The 12,827-nt window shown below is 32.8% G+C and overlaps 1 protein-coding gene across 1 annotated transcript in view; it reads left to right on the top strand.

Moving 5' to 3' along the window:
• Positions 1–12,551, top strand: part of LOC147065874 (inactive dipeptidyl peptidase 10) — a 97,059-nt gene extending 84,508 nt beyond the window's left edge. Inside the window, exons 10-16 of the mRNA XM_085955574.1 lie at positions 7,514–7,754; positions 8,517–8,727; positions 8,844–9,083; positions 9,166–9,351; positions 9,831–9,988; positions 11,336–11,541; positions 12,423–12,551. Coding sequence (XP_085811700.1) covers positions 7,514–7,754; positions 8,517–8,727; positions 8,844–9,083; positions 9,166–9,351; positions 9,831–9,988; positions 11,336–11,541; positions 12,423–12,551 — 1,371 coding nt within the window. The remainder of the gene's footprint in view (positions 1–7,513; positions 7,755–8,516; positions 8,728–8,843; positions 9,084–9,165; positions 9,352–9,830; positions 9,989–11,335; positions 11,542–12,422) is intronic.
• The last annotated feature ends 276 nt before the right edge of the window (positions 12,552–12,827 follow it).

Here is a 12,827-nt window from a genome sequence, read left to right as displayed (position 1 = left end):
TGTAAACGGGGTATTATGCATAATATATAACAGTGACTTTATATGTATTGGTGTGATAACTGACAACTTGAAGGTGAACTAGAAACTTGAGGTTATGTTACTTTAAGATACAATTAATGCGATAGATGACTATATTATTTTGTTAATTTATTGAAATATCATTTACTTGGTAGAATTGAATGATACAATAATATGTAAGTACCTATACTATTTAATAATACTATATTGTTCTATAGCTGCAGTCTCGTTGTCAGTGTAGCTATTTCAAAAAATAGATTAATCATGCCATAATGTTTAAATGTATCCAACACCATTTTATCTCTCTGATGAATACCAAAATAAATATTAACAAAATAGTGTTTATAAGATTTAACATTTTTTGAACTATAACGTTATATTTAAAATCGATGTTTCGTATTAGAATAAGGTAAGTGGTCTTAACAAATCTTTAGCTGTTGGTACAGCTGATATAAGTTAAAGGCTCAATAATATTGAACCAAAAGAACTTGGTAAGTGTCGAATTATAAACTTTACCTCTCCAAACATTAAAGAATCAGCAGTTACAAACTTTTGTCAATTATAAAATTACCTTCCCGTGGTCGGATAAGATCCATTTTAAGCGTAAATATATGTAATATTAATACTATCGACTGAAGGTACTGAATTTGAATTTAAATTCTAATGGATTAAATGTATAAAATGGATAAAATCTAATGGATTAAATAAAAAATTGATAAAAAACGTAGGTACCATGTAAGAGTATCTATTATTAAAGACTATCTCATTATGTAGTTAACTACATTAATTATTTACCAATATATGACCATTTGTCTTAGAATTGACAATTTACACCTCTTGAGTGTAGTATTTTTTTTTCTTTTATTTCTTTAACTGTCAATTCATGGTGGAACTGCATTGTATTGTTGTTTTTATTTTTATTGTATTTTGTTTTATTAAATAAAAACAACAATGTAGTATTTTTATTATTTATAAAGAATAATAATCTGTTATTAGACTTTGACGATTTATTATAAGCTATCGAGTGTATTGTTATTAATAAGTTATGGTTTTTACTAATTAAGTTTTTTACTGACATTTCAACTATTCATAATTTGTTTGTTGTATTTTTTGTGACCTTTGACTTGATAGGTAGGTAATGGAGTTATTACCTACTTTATTTTATTGATCTATAAGCTAGAGTTAACATTGTTCGTTGTCAGTGTGTATTTACCTTTGGTGAGTGTACACGGCGCCTGAAGATGCTGAAGGCGAAACCCAGTTCGCAAAAAACGACTTAAATGGAATAGTACAAAACTTAAATCTATTAGAATGTAAATATATATAATTGATTGTTAACTAAAATATCTCAAAAATTAATGTCTTCTAACACAGTGTTTCCAAACCACTGGTACGCAAAATTTTTTGTCCGGTCTGCAAATGGCTGTCACCCATTTAAAATGCATACTATGCACAAAAATTCCAAGCAAATCCTCGTTGAAAAAAATAACTCTTTCATGGAAGACATCAATCCATTCACATGTTTAATACTCAAGAATAAAGAAACTTATTGGAGTGTCTTTTGATGCCACATTGGTATCCAGACATAAAATACAAACATTATTAAGTTACAAAGCTATTAAATTATCATCCACATTTTAGACTATTATGTAAAATGTTATAATACATAATTTAAAAACTAATATACAAAATACTAGAAAAATAATAGTTTTTTTTCTGTGCTAGTGGTCCCTAAAATATTTCTCATATTTTTACCAGTCCGCAAGGTGTAAAAAAGTTGGGAAACACTGAGCCAATCAACATTTTTTTTTGTTGATCAACTCAACCAGTAAAATTCGAATTGTGTACCTCTGTGTCACACTGGGTGAAGAAAATCGTAAATATTGTTTCTTTTATCTAATATTATTATTATTGTCCCCCGCATAACTCCATTAATTCGTTCGTTTAAAAAATGAATTTCGGTCTCTAAAAATAGAATAACAGCAGATTGCGGTGTGCCCAAATACGTTACGAAAATACAAAATTCCTGTCCAAATTGAAACCCTTTACCCTGACGCACACTGGCACAAAAGTGGGCTCGCAATTCGTAATTCGTATCGTGTGTGTGAGGGGCATAACTGTCTAAATAACGCACGGTCTAAATTTTATGGCCTTTCTCGCACATCCGTTTCCGACATGCGTCGATGTGACGTCACAGGCAACCCCATGGCTAAATAATAGTAATTGTCACGTTAATTTTTTAAAATCTCCTTGTGTAGGAAGTAGGTATTCATATTTTTCAAAGTTTAGGCTAGAAGTTTTTAATAAATAAATTATTGAATATACATAATTTTTGAAAAACACTTTCTGAGAAAATATATTATAACCAATAGAAAAAATCTTTTTTGAAAAAAGTAGGCCACCCCGACAGTATTGATTTTATAAAATATATGCATCTAATTAAATCTAATCTTATATATATTTGCAATACATAGATATTGTAAATTATATTTTAAAATGTATGTTAAAATATAGCACTTTTTGACAGTTAACTTATTATAACAATTAATAGCCCCAATACATGAATATGATAAACTACCGTCGATAGCCGCCTTGTGTATAGAATAGCTTCGCTGATCGCTAATGAGTTATCCAGATTAAATACTTACTATAGTATTTCATTTAATTCTGTATACATTACAGTACATTAAGAATTTAAAATTAATTCATGGACTTGACGAAATTTGGTTTATAATGAATTAGGTTGTTTGGAACTGAGTTTAATAAATAGTTTATAGATTTGGTCACTTAGATACATTTTTAAATATAATTTACAATGTCTCTATGTATTGCAAATATATTTAAGATTAAATTTAATTAGATGCTATATTTTATAAAATCAATACTGTCGACTGAGGATACTTGGATAGAAAATAAATTGAAATTCTGATTGATGATAATTTTGTACTCATCATTAGGAATCGGTTTTAGCGAGCCGGGTTTCGCTAACCGACATCTTCAAAAATTCTACTTCATGTAACATAATAATACTGGAATTAAAAATGATTTTTCTCTCACTTGTGTTCAAATCACGGATTTTATCTTGAAGTAAATGAAATATTGTGTAAAATAATAAATTGTTTTGAAATGGACCTACCAAAAAGTGAACACTTTATCCCAAAAAAATCTGTTCTAACTTACGGTGAGATGTGATTTAATAATTTTAAGTTAACGGAGATTCAAAATTGCATCCAAATATATGCAATTTTGTTATATATGGCTGACTAAAATGTCGGGTAAAAAAGACAATATGGATCAAAATAATGCAAGAGCTTTTTTTTTCTAATAACTAACTGATTCAAAATGCTAAGTTAGCAACGGAATGATGATATACCTAGAGGCATTTGAAAATGTCGGGATAAGAAATTTATATGAGTTTTGTTTGTAACGTATATAAAAGTGGACCTGGATGGTTTTGAAATTGAACGTGACAATTTATTTACGCTGCAAACTTTCCTCCTTAAGCTTTTTGGGGGTGGATCAATATTTTGTGTCAACAAGTCGTGACTTGCAGGAGATTACTTGGGGGCCATTTTCCTTAATCCTTTACTGATGAGAGAGGATCTCAAAAACCTACTTTTGTCAAGTAATGTTATGTCTACAGAGTAACGCAGATTAACTGTTTGCAAAACTCATTCCACCTACGTAATTCTGACTTCATATCCTATTTTGATGTAGGTATATTATATCAATCATAATAATTTAAAAAAAATATATTATTCATAGTGAATGATATATTCTCTTGCAAGATTTTATAATATAAAAAATACAAAATTAAATGAAAATTTAAAAATCCTTCTTCACTTCATTGGCTCCACAATCTGGTGTGAATCTTGGCTTCCTCGTATGAAAATACTAGTATTTTAACATTTTTACTTGGAATGATTATTAACAATTAGACAGACCCACTAGATTTAGAGACTAGGAGATTATTTAGGTTTTTATAGTATGACTATTTGAACGTGAAAACGATACCATATATATGTTACGCCGATGTGCGAAATTTACTATTACATGAAATGGGCAAAATTTTGCCTAAATCATGAAAAATGCAAACCCGTTGCCTTATTCATGAATTAGGCACAATATCTGCAAAGTGCGTGAATTCGGCAGTATTTTTCTGCCTATTTCATGCATTGGGCAAATTAGATAGTAGCACTACGGTGATGTTTTTTGCAACTAAACTATTGGTGTAAAATGCTCATGCATTGGTCAAAATAGATGGTCGCGCTCCGGTGGTGTTTTTTGCAACTAATCAAACTAACCAAATGTGTCAAATATCATTGATTATATAAAAATACACCAATCAATAACTACAATGACGTTCATATCCATTTACTATGCCCAAAAAAATCTAGAACTATAATACGAGTATGATAACGAAAGAATTTTATTGAAAGGTATTTTCGCGATTTGATTCGTGCTTGGGTATCAATCGTGCAATGGTCGATTGTTTGTAATAGTATGATTTGATAGTTTGTTGACAGTTGTTAGCTAACCTCAAAATGCACATTCAGTTGAATTCAGAATTACAAAACCTAACCTAACCTAATAATAATAATATATTATGTCCAATTATAACTTTACTAATAAAACCATCCGTATTAAATTTACTTTTCCTACTGTCATGTTGACAGTTTAAGAATTCCATACCCTGGCGAATTCACGTACTCGGCAGATAATTTACCTAATTCATGAATAAGGCAACGGGCTTTACTATTACATAATTAGGCAAAATTTTGCCTATTTCATATAATAGTCAATTTCGCACATTCGGCGTAGCATATACAAATACAATAATATAAAATTGTCGTTAGTTGAACTAGGTAATTATTTCTGTCGAATACCTATATGGAATTTTCGAAGTATAATCAAGAATACATATTGTATGAAAACCGATGACACCATTTAGCGAACAATGATTATTATTAAAACTGCAATGCATAGCACTAGTGACTAGATAGTCGGTTTTTCAACATATTATTCTTAGTATTGTACCTAAATCTATCGAATAATTAGGATTTGGCAATGCCAATGATTTTAAAAAAGCCCTCAGAAGCATAGGTACCTACCTATTTTTTCACCAACAATGATATATAAATATGCCATACATTGCTGACTTTTTTTATCAAAAATGTTGGTATTTTACAACGTTTTTCTTAGCTCGTATTCTTATTTGCCCGGTGGTTCTTTGTACGGTACAAATCTTGGAATCGATTTTTAACTAACTTCCCGACTAGCTAGATATTTGAAACTTTTAGAATATATCAGAACACGATGCCAATGCATTCTTTTAATACTTTTAGCCATCTTTAAGCAGAATTGCATTCATTTTCATTTAATTCTGTTTTGTATGGATAATTATTTCAGAAAAATCCTTAAAAAGTAAAAGACTATTATTGGTTGCTAAGGGGGTGGTCCTAGCAACTAAATTATTAATATATACGTGCGTTACTATGGAAACCAAAATGAAATGTCAAAATGACATTTCAGTATTCTATATTTGTTTGTTTTTTATTTACTTCATATCAAGTACAAGTTTGAGCATATTGAGCATAATAATTCAACAGAAAATTTAAACACGTTGTATATAAAAAGTTCTTTTTATTTTGTAATTATGTTGTTTTAGTATAGGTAAATCACTATACAGTGGTATATGGCTATACCATGTACCAGTTGTAGTGGTTTCGTTTATCGCCATTAAAACAGGCATTGCAGCAAATAACTCCAATACACCCGCGAATCGCTTATGGTGCCACTGTAGAATGATTTACCTATAGGTACATATTACTGATATTTTTTTATAATTGATTAATTTTATATAATTGTGCTTTTGAAATTTCATCTACTTCGTGTTTCGATTTAGATGTAATAGAAATATCGTTTTACTATTATTATTATCTACTTAAGTCTCGTCAGTATGACTGACCAAGTGTGCTATATTCCTTTGGCTACACATCAATTATCATCTCCCTCCAACAAACTTTTTCACCAGTGTTAAATATACATACGTATCTACGAACAGGATGTATGTACTAACACGTAGAAAGCTTTAAAAAATCCCTTGAGTAGGGCTACTCCTGACTTCAGACCATAGCTTATCATCTTGGAATATTTAATCCGTCATGTAAATATACCTATAAGAAAAAAAATTAAGTCAGGAATGAGTGCGTCCAATACTTGATTTTAAAATTTCGAAGCGCCCAATCGTAAAGTTTATATTAGGGGAGAAGCGAAAATGTCAATAGGTTAATTACTGCGTATTTAATTACTGCCAACTTTAAGCTCGATATTGGGAAATGATAATTAATTTAGAGAGAAACTCGCTCCCAAAGTATTTTCTCCGCCGATCGACGCAGGAGGTGTTAATAAATAAACGACGCTGGAATTTTTTAATAAGGATACTTTGAGAAAATTCATTAATCAAAGGTAGAATTGTTAATTGTTTTTGTTAAGATGTATTGTAGAGATTTATTTAGAAACACTCAACATTTCCTTGAGCAAATTGAGAAATTTGATTATTTATCAAAACAGAAATAGCACTTGTATTTTATCAATATTGGGCATCACGAAATTTGACGAAAACTCCGTTTATTGTGGTTCTGAACACCGTACTGTACTTTTAAAAATTTTCAATAGATAAATGAACATATTATTAATATTGATTATCGCAGATGGGGGAGGCTTGTACCTACCAGAGGCACCTAGCGGAAAAATAATCTAATAAATAAGCTAATCAAGCTTGCAATTTGAGACATTTTTTAAATAATTTACAATTTTAATAAATATGTATCTGAAAACATTAAAAAGTTTTTTTTTTAATTCGAAGATAAACTTACAATTGTAAAAAAAATCTGAATTTGGTACATATTTATGTCCACAGTTACGTTATTATTACATTATATTTTATAGTCATATTTATTATTAAAATTTAGTTTATGAATATGAAATCGTATTTGGGTATGGTCCCAATAAATAAAAAGGATTTCAAGTTATACACATTTTTATTTTTATAAAAATCGATGTTTTTTAAAATAAAATAAAAAATATTAAAACTATGAATTACACAAAAATCTATATGTCAAAACATAGAAAACTTAATAAACTAAATTTTAATAATAAATAATATGACCATAAATATAATGTACTAATAACGTTATTCGTGATATAAATATGTAACAAATTAAGATTTTTTGTACAATTGTAAGTTTATCTTCGACTTAAAAAAAAATCTTTTGAATGTTGTCAGAATACTGATACATATTTATTAAAATAATTGTAAATTATCAAAAAAATGTCTCAAATTGCAAGCTTCGTATTTTTCCGTTAGGTGCCTCTGGTAGGTAGAAGCATTTACCCAAAAATGTAAAATGCATAAAAAATGTGGACGATACTGGGCGGGTAGTTAGAGAAAAAAAAGTTTTATAACATTCATTTTAATGTTGTATTTTTACAGACCCATTCAGAGCGTGCCCTCGAGGACACGTGGTTGGACGTCCAGCCGGCGCCACTTTTCGCTCCAGACGGTGACTCGTTCCTCCTGCTGGCGGAGATCAGAGAGGGCAGCACGGATCGGTTCACGCACATCAAGCACGTCACCATCACGCAGCAGCGCATGGCCGTCATCAGCCACGGAAGATACGAGGTCAAGAAAATCCTCGCCTGGGATACATACAATCACTTAGTTTATTATTTAGGTAAGAACATATTTTATTTCGTGTAAAAGGGTCATTAATTTGATCAACGTATAGTATTATCTCCGTTAAATTTATACAGTGACGCCCCTAGACAAAATGCCGCCTCTGGGCAAACGCCAAAATGCCGCCCCATTTTTATACTGTATTTTTATCACCTGTGCACGTGTCGTTACTGGTCACGGTTACGTCACTATGGACGTCGAAAGGCAACGGAAGTAAACTAGAGATTGCGAGCTCGACAAAAAAATTACAGTCCTTTTAAACCTTTTATGTTTCTTAATATACCTACAGTGAGCTGATTTTTTTAATGGAAAGATATTTTTGTTATTACTAAGTTTAGGTAGCTATTTCTATATACGAAATGATTCTCCTCGATTTGCCGCCCTTCGAGTAACTGCCGCCCCCATGCGACGCTCGATCTGCCTACCCCCACGGGACGTCACTGGATTTATATCTGCAAAGGTGTCCGGCAAGATGATCCATTCTCACCCCAACTAATCATTGCTACTTTTGAAAATATTAGAAAAGCGGAAGAACGCAAGTTGACTATCTTAGTCGCACGTTATTGCGTTTTGAATATCACCTTTTTTATACAAAACCCGAAGGATGTCCAGGATATGACGCAAGAGCTTGCAAGTAAAAACTATAAATATAAGGTTTAAAATATGCGTGTTCAAGGCAAGATAAGTATATTTTCTTTTTGTAATTCATTACATGGCCTTGGGGCGTAAAATGCATTGATGTGATATTTTATTATTCAAGGTACACAAGATAAGAAGCCTGGTCAGCAGCACCTGTATGTGGTGCGAGATCCTGTAAACGAGGACCCTCGAAGATCAGAGCCTCACTGCGTAACCTGTGAGCCCTCCGCAGCGTTATGGAGTAGCAGACTGTATTACTCAAATTGTAGTCACTTCGACGCCATGCTTGCACCACAGGCACCAAATGCAGGGTGTAAACACTATATTCTAAAGTAAGATATTCATCAATAACAGATTACTAACTTGTCCAATGTGTTTTGTGCACATGTTCAACTTTCTACGTCATTATTCTATTTCTGAAAGTTTAATTCTGATTTAATGTTTGTAGGTGCGAGGGTCCTGGCCTCCCTCTGGGTGGTGCCCACGATACCCGAACGCACCGGCTGTTGCGCGTGTTGTACGACATGCGCGCCCGCGGATCTCCTCGGTTGCGCGAACTCGCTCTGCCCACGCGCAGGACCTTCGAAGTTCCGCTTCCGGGAGGCTGCAAGGCGCAGGTGCTGCTGCTACTTCCGCCTAGTTGGAGAGAGGAACTGAGAGACGCTGCGTTTCCGGTTCTTGTGCAAGTGTAAGCTTAACACTTGTATTAGTGTTTAATTCGAAAATAAAATGCAAGCTCAAACTTGAATAACTGTACTGTCTTATTGTAGTGACGGTCGACCGGGTAGCGCCCAAGTATCGGAGCGCTTCGAGGTGGACTGGGGTGCATATATGTCTTCCCACAACGACGTGGTCTACGTCCAGCTTGACGTGCGAGGAGCCACTGGTCAGGGACGACGCGCCCTCAACAGAAGGCTGGGTAACATCGAGGTCAATGATCAGATCACTGTCATCAGGTAAGTGAGAGCCATAATAATATCCAGTAATTAATAATCTGTTCTTATTGGAAGTTATACCTTAGTTAGTGTATATAGATGACATTTCGGTAATGTAACCCATTTAAGATATAATACTGAAATATCATAATATTTAGAACTTTTTTTTCAAAATTTGTACTGACTGACTAACCGTGATGCCACCATGCTAGATTTACAAATTATTTATATTATTCATATGAAATTTCACGTAGGTACAATATTGTACATATTATTTTTCTAAAACCTCACCAAAAGAGCAATGGTTGTAAATATCAGTGGACTGTATAGACAAAGAGGATTAGGTTTTAACGAGAGGAATTATTGAACACGGGCACTAATTTGGTGTTGTCTGCAGCAGATGAAGTCCCTCATTGTCAGCACTAGCTGATTGACGGCTTTTAATAACACTACTCACTGATCTAGTATATAGCTACATTTTTGAATTCACATGTTTTCAGATACCTGTTAGATACGCTGAAATTCTTAGACGAGACTCGGGTAGGAGTGTGGGGGTGGGGGTACGGTGGATATGTCACTGCGATGCTTCTTGGCTCTCAGCAGAGCATCTTCAAGTGCGGCATTGCTGTTTCACCAATTACAGATTGGCTATATTATAGTGAGTGTACATTCTATTATCATATGTATATTATCATTTATTATTCTAAGAGGAGATTGTATTCCTCCGAATTGGTCTTACTTAAACGATTTGTATTATCCTTAAAATATACTACAAAACAGGATCAAAAATTTTTGTGGGTATAAAAACATTTTACTCCAATATGATGCGCCTCATGCGCAAATGCAAGGCTAACCAATTTTCATAGGAAAAATGTTATACAAAATTTCTTAGCAAATTTGTTCAGTTCACAGTGACAGATTTTTCTGACGCTTTCTGACAAATTTATATCATTTGCCTAACCTAACTCATAAAGTCTGCTCTAGATCAAACATAAAAAAATGACAAAAACAACGTGTGATTCTTGACTAAACGCAGGATTTAAGTGTACATGCATAGCTTCGGAGATGCGTATTCTCCCATTGCTCCATAGTGAGATTATATAAAATCAATAATCTCTATTTGTGTATCTAAATATTTTATTGTTCAGCAACAGAATAATAAATTGATATTACTTGCTCCTAACGAATATGAAAAATAGTTATGATTTTAATAATTTAAAATTAACTTTGTCATTAGGGCCCTACTTTTATTCAAAGATATCATATTGCTTTAGAAAGACAAAAATAGCTGCATATTTAATTAAATAAAAAAATAGTATTAGATGTAAAAAAATATATTATATAGGTAGGTACTTATTTTATAGATAGGTAGGTACCTAAGTTGAAATCTTTTTTTAATTCATGATATTATAACAATCATGTAGGTTCCTAAATTTTCTTGCATGAGGCCCTATCCATAGTCATACGTATGTACATAATATAGGTTTATGAGTTGTTTGTTGCATGGAATCAGAATTTGTTATTATTTTGACCCATTCCCACTCTAAGTAATATTACATAATGAGGTTGCCTAGTTTAAGAAGCCATTCATAGACTAAAACCGCATGTGGTTATGAACAGTATGCTATTCATACTAAACTTATGATTTATGTTCATGGAAATATAATATTTTCAATAAGTATATAAGAATCTTACCATATTCGTTTATATGTATAACGTAAATCCTATGTTTAGTATAGCATACTGTTTAAAACCACAAGTAGTTTCAGTCTATGGATGGCCTCATAGTTTATGGAAATTAATTGGTTGTATGGCTACTATAAGATATGAATAGTTAAGCAAAATACTATTACTGTCAAAATTCTGTGCATTTTGGACATACATAATATTATTCATAAATAGTACCTACCTACTACATTAAAAGTACTAAATTATGTTAAATAAATTTTCTGTTTCAAAAAACTGTCATGTGCCACCATCATCAACATAATTGATTTAATTTCAGATTCAGCGTTCACGGAGCGTGTCCTGGGTCTCCCGACGGATAATTACAAAGGCTATGTGGAGTCGGATGCAACGCAGCGCGCGCGGAACGTCCCTCCCCACTCCCTGTACTTGCTGCACGGGCTAGCCGACCTCTCCGCACCCCTCCAGCATGGCGTTGGCCTCGCCAGGGCGCTGGCTGATGCTGGTGTCATATTTAGATATCAGGTAACTAACTCTTTGTACCCAACACCATGTTTTTCTGTACTCATTAATAAGTGGTTAAAAATCTTTTTTTATACCTTAGTTAGTGTATAATTATTAAACTGCCAGATACATTTCCAACACATCATCAAAATAGTAACATTCTCAATTTAGACTTTTAGATAAGAGTAGCACAAGCTCTACCACCAATTCCCCATATACAACTTTCCCTGACGGATGAATGTGTATGCAGCGACTCGCATAAAATTATTCAAACCATCCTTGAAACGAATACCTGGCCTGCAACCACAACTTATACTAACATCTAGTGGTTGTCGTATGCACACAACCTTATGGCCTTGTCCAGACATGCGGCGTGTCTCACAGCGCTTTATACTTGTGTACCAAATGTGGGCTGCATCAATATAACACATTTCATAAGCGTGAGTTTACTATACTAGATAGTATTCAACATGAGACGTAACAATAATAAAATAATTGTTGCAACTATCGGCAATTATTATCGCCTATAGCACCACGCCTCACCCGTAATACACACATACTCGAGAGTTTGGTGTATGCTTGTGCTTGTAGTGCAACAAAATACACAGTGCAAGGAAATATGGACGGCTCAATGAGGTCACATGAACCTGAAGTGAACGCAAGTCAAATCGCGCTATCTGGACAATGCCTATAACGTTTCAATGTATTGTGAATGTACATTTTATCCAATAATAAAAATAAATCTAAATTATATTGTATTATTATAATACAATAATGGAAAAGGTTTTGTAAATGATTTTGCCTCTGGTAGTCTTTAGAAATAGTGTAGATGACAATGAAAGATTTTGTCTAATATTAGCTAACATTATCGAACAATGATATATTATTGTTTTCAATTTCAGAGTTATGCAGACGAGGATCATTATTTAGTAGGAGTTTTAGAGCATGTTTATCGCTCGATGGAGGACTATCTGAGAGAGTGTCTCAGCCTAGATCCGGACGATACCAAACCTGCGCCTCCCGACAGATAAGCAAGGAATCAAACCACACTCTTACAAATCTACAATCATAGATGGTGCAAGTATAATAACATTTATAAAAAAAGATCCATAAGTGTTTTTATAGTGCTTAATAAAATTGAAGGTAGTTTCAGTTTATGAATAGAATAGTCCACAACGATAGGTTAATAACTAAATAACGACATCTTATCAAGTCTTGATTTCAAGAAATGAGACATTTTTAAATAATTTTAGGTAATTAATGAAAAGTTTTAAAGCGTGTAATTTTTCTTCAATAATAACGATATG

Source organism: Rhyacophila brunnea, unplaced genomic scaffold (genome assembly GCF_057557595.1).
Source record: "Rhyacophila brunnea isolate RB1 unplaced genomic scaffold, BYU_Rbru_1.0 scaffold_5, whole genome shotgun sequence".
Taxonomy (NCBI): domain Eukaryota; kingdom Metazoa; phylum Arthropoda; class Insecta; order Trichoptera; family Rhyacophilidae; genus Rhyacophila; species Rhyacophila brunnea.
Note: the sequence above shows the minus strand (reverse complement) of the source record. Positions and strands in the feature narration are given on the sequence as shown.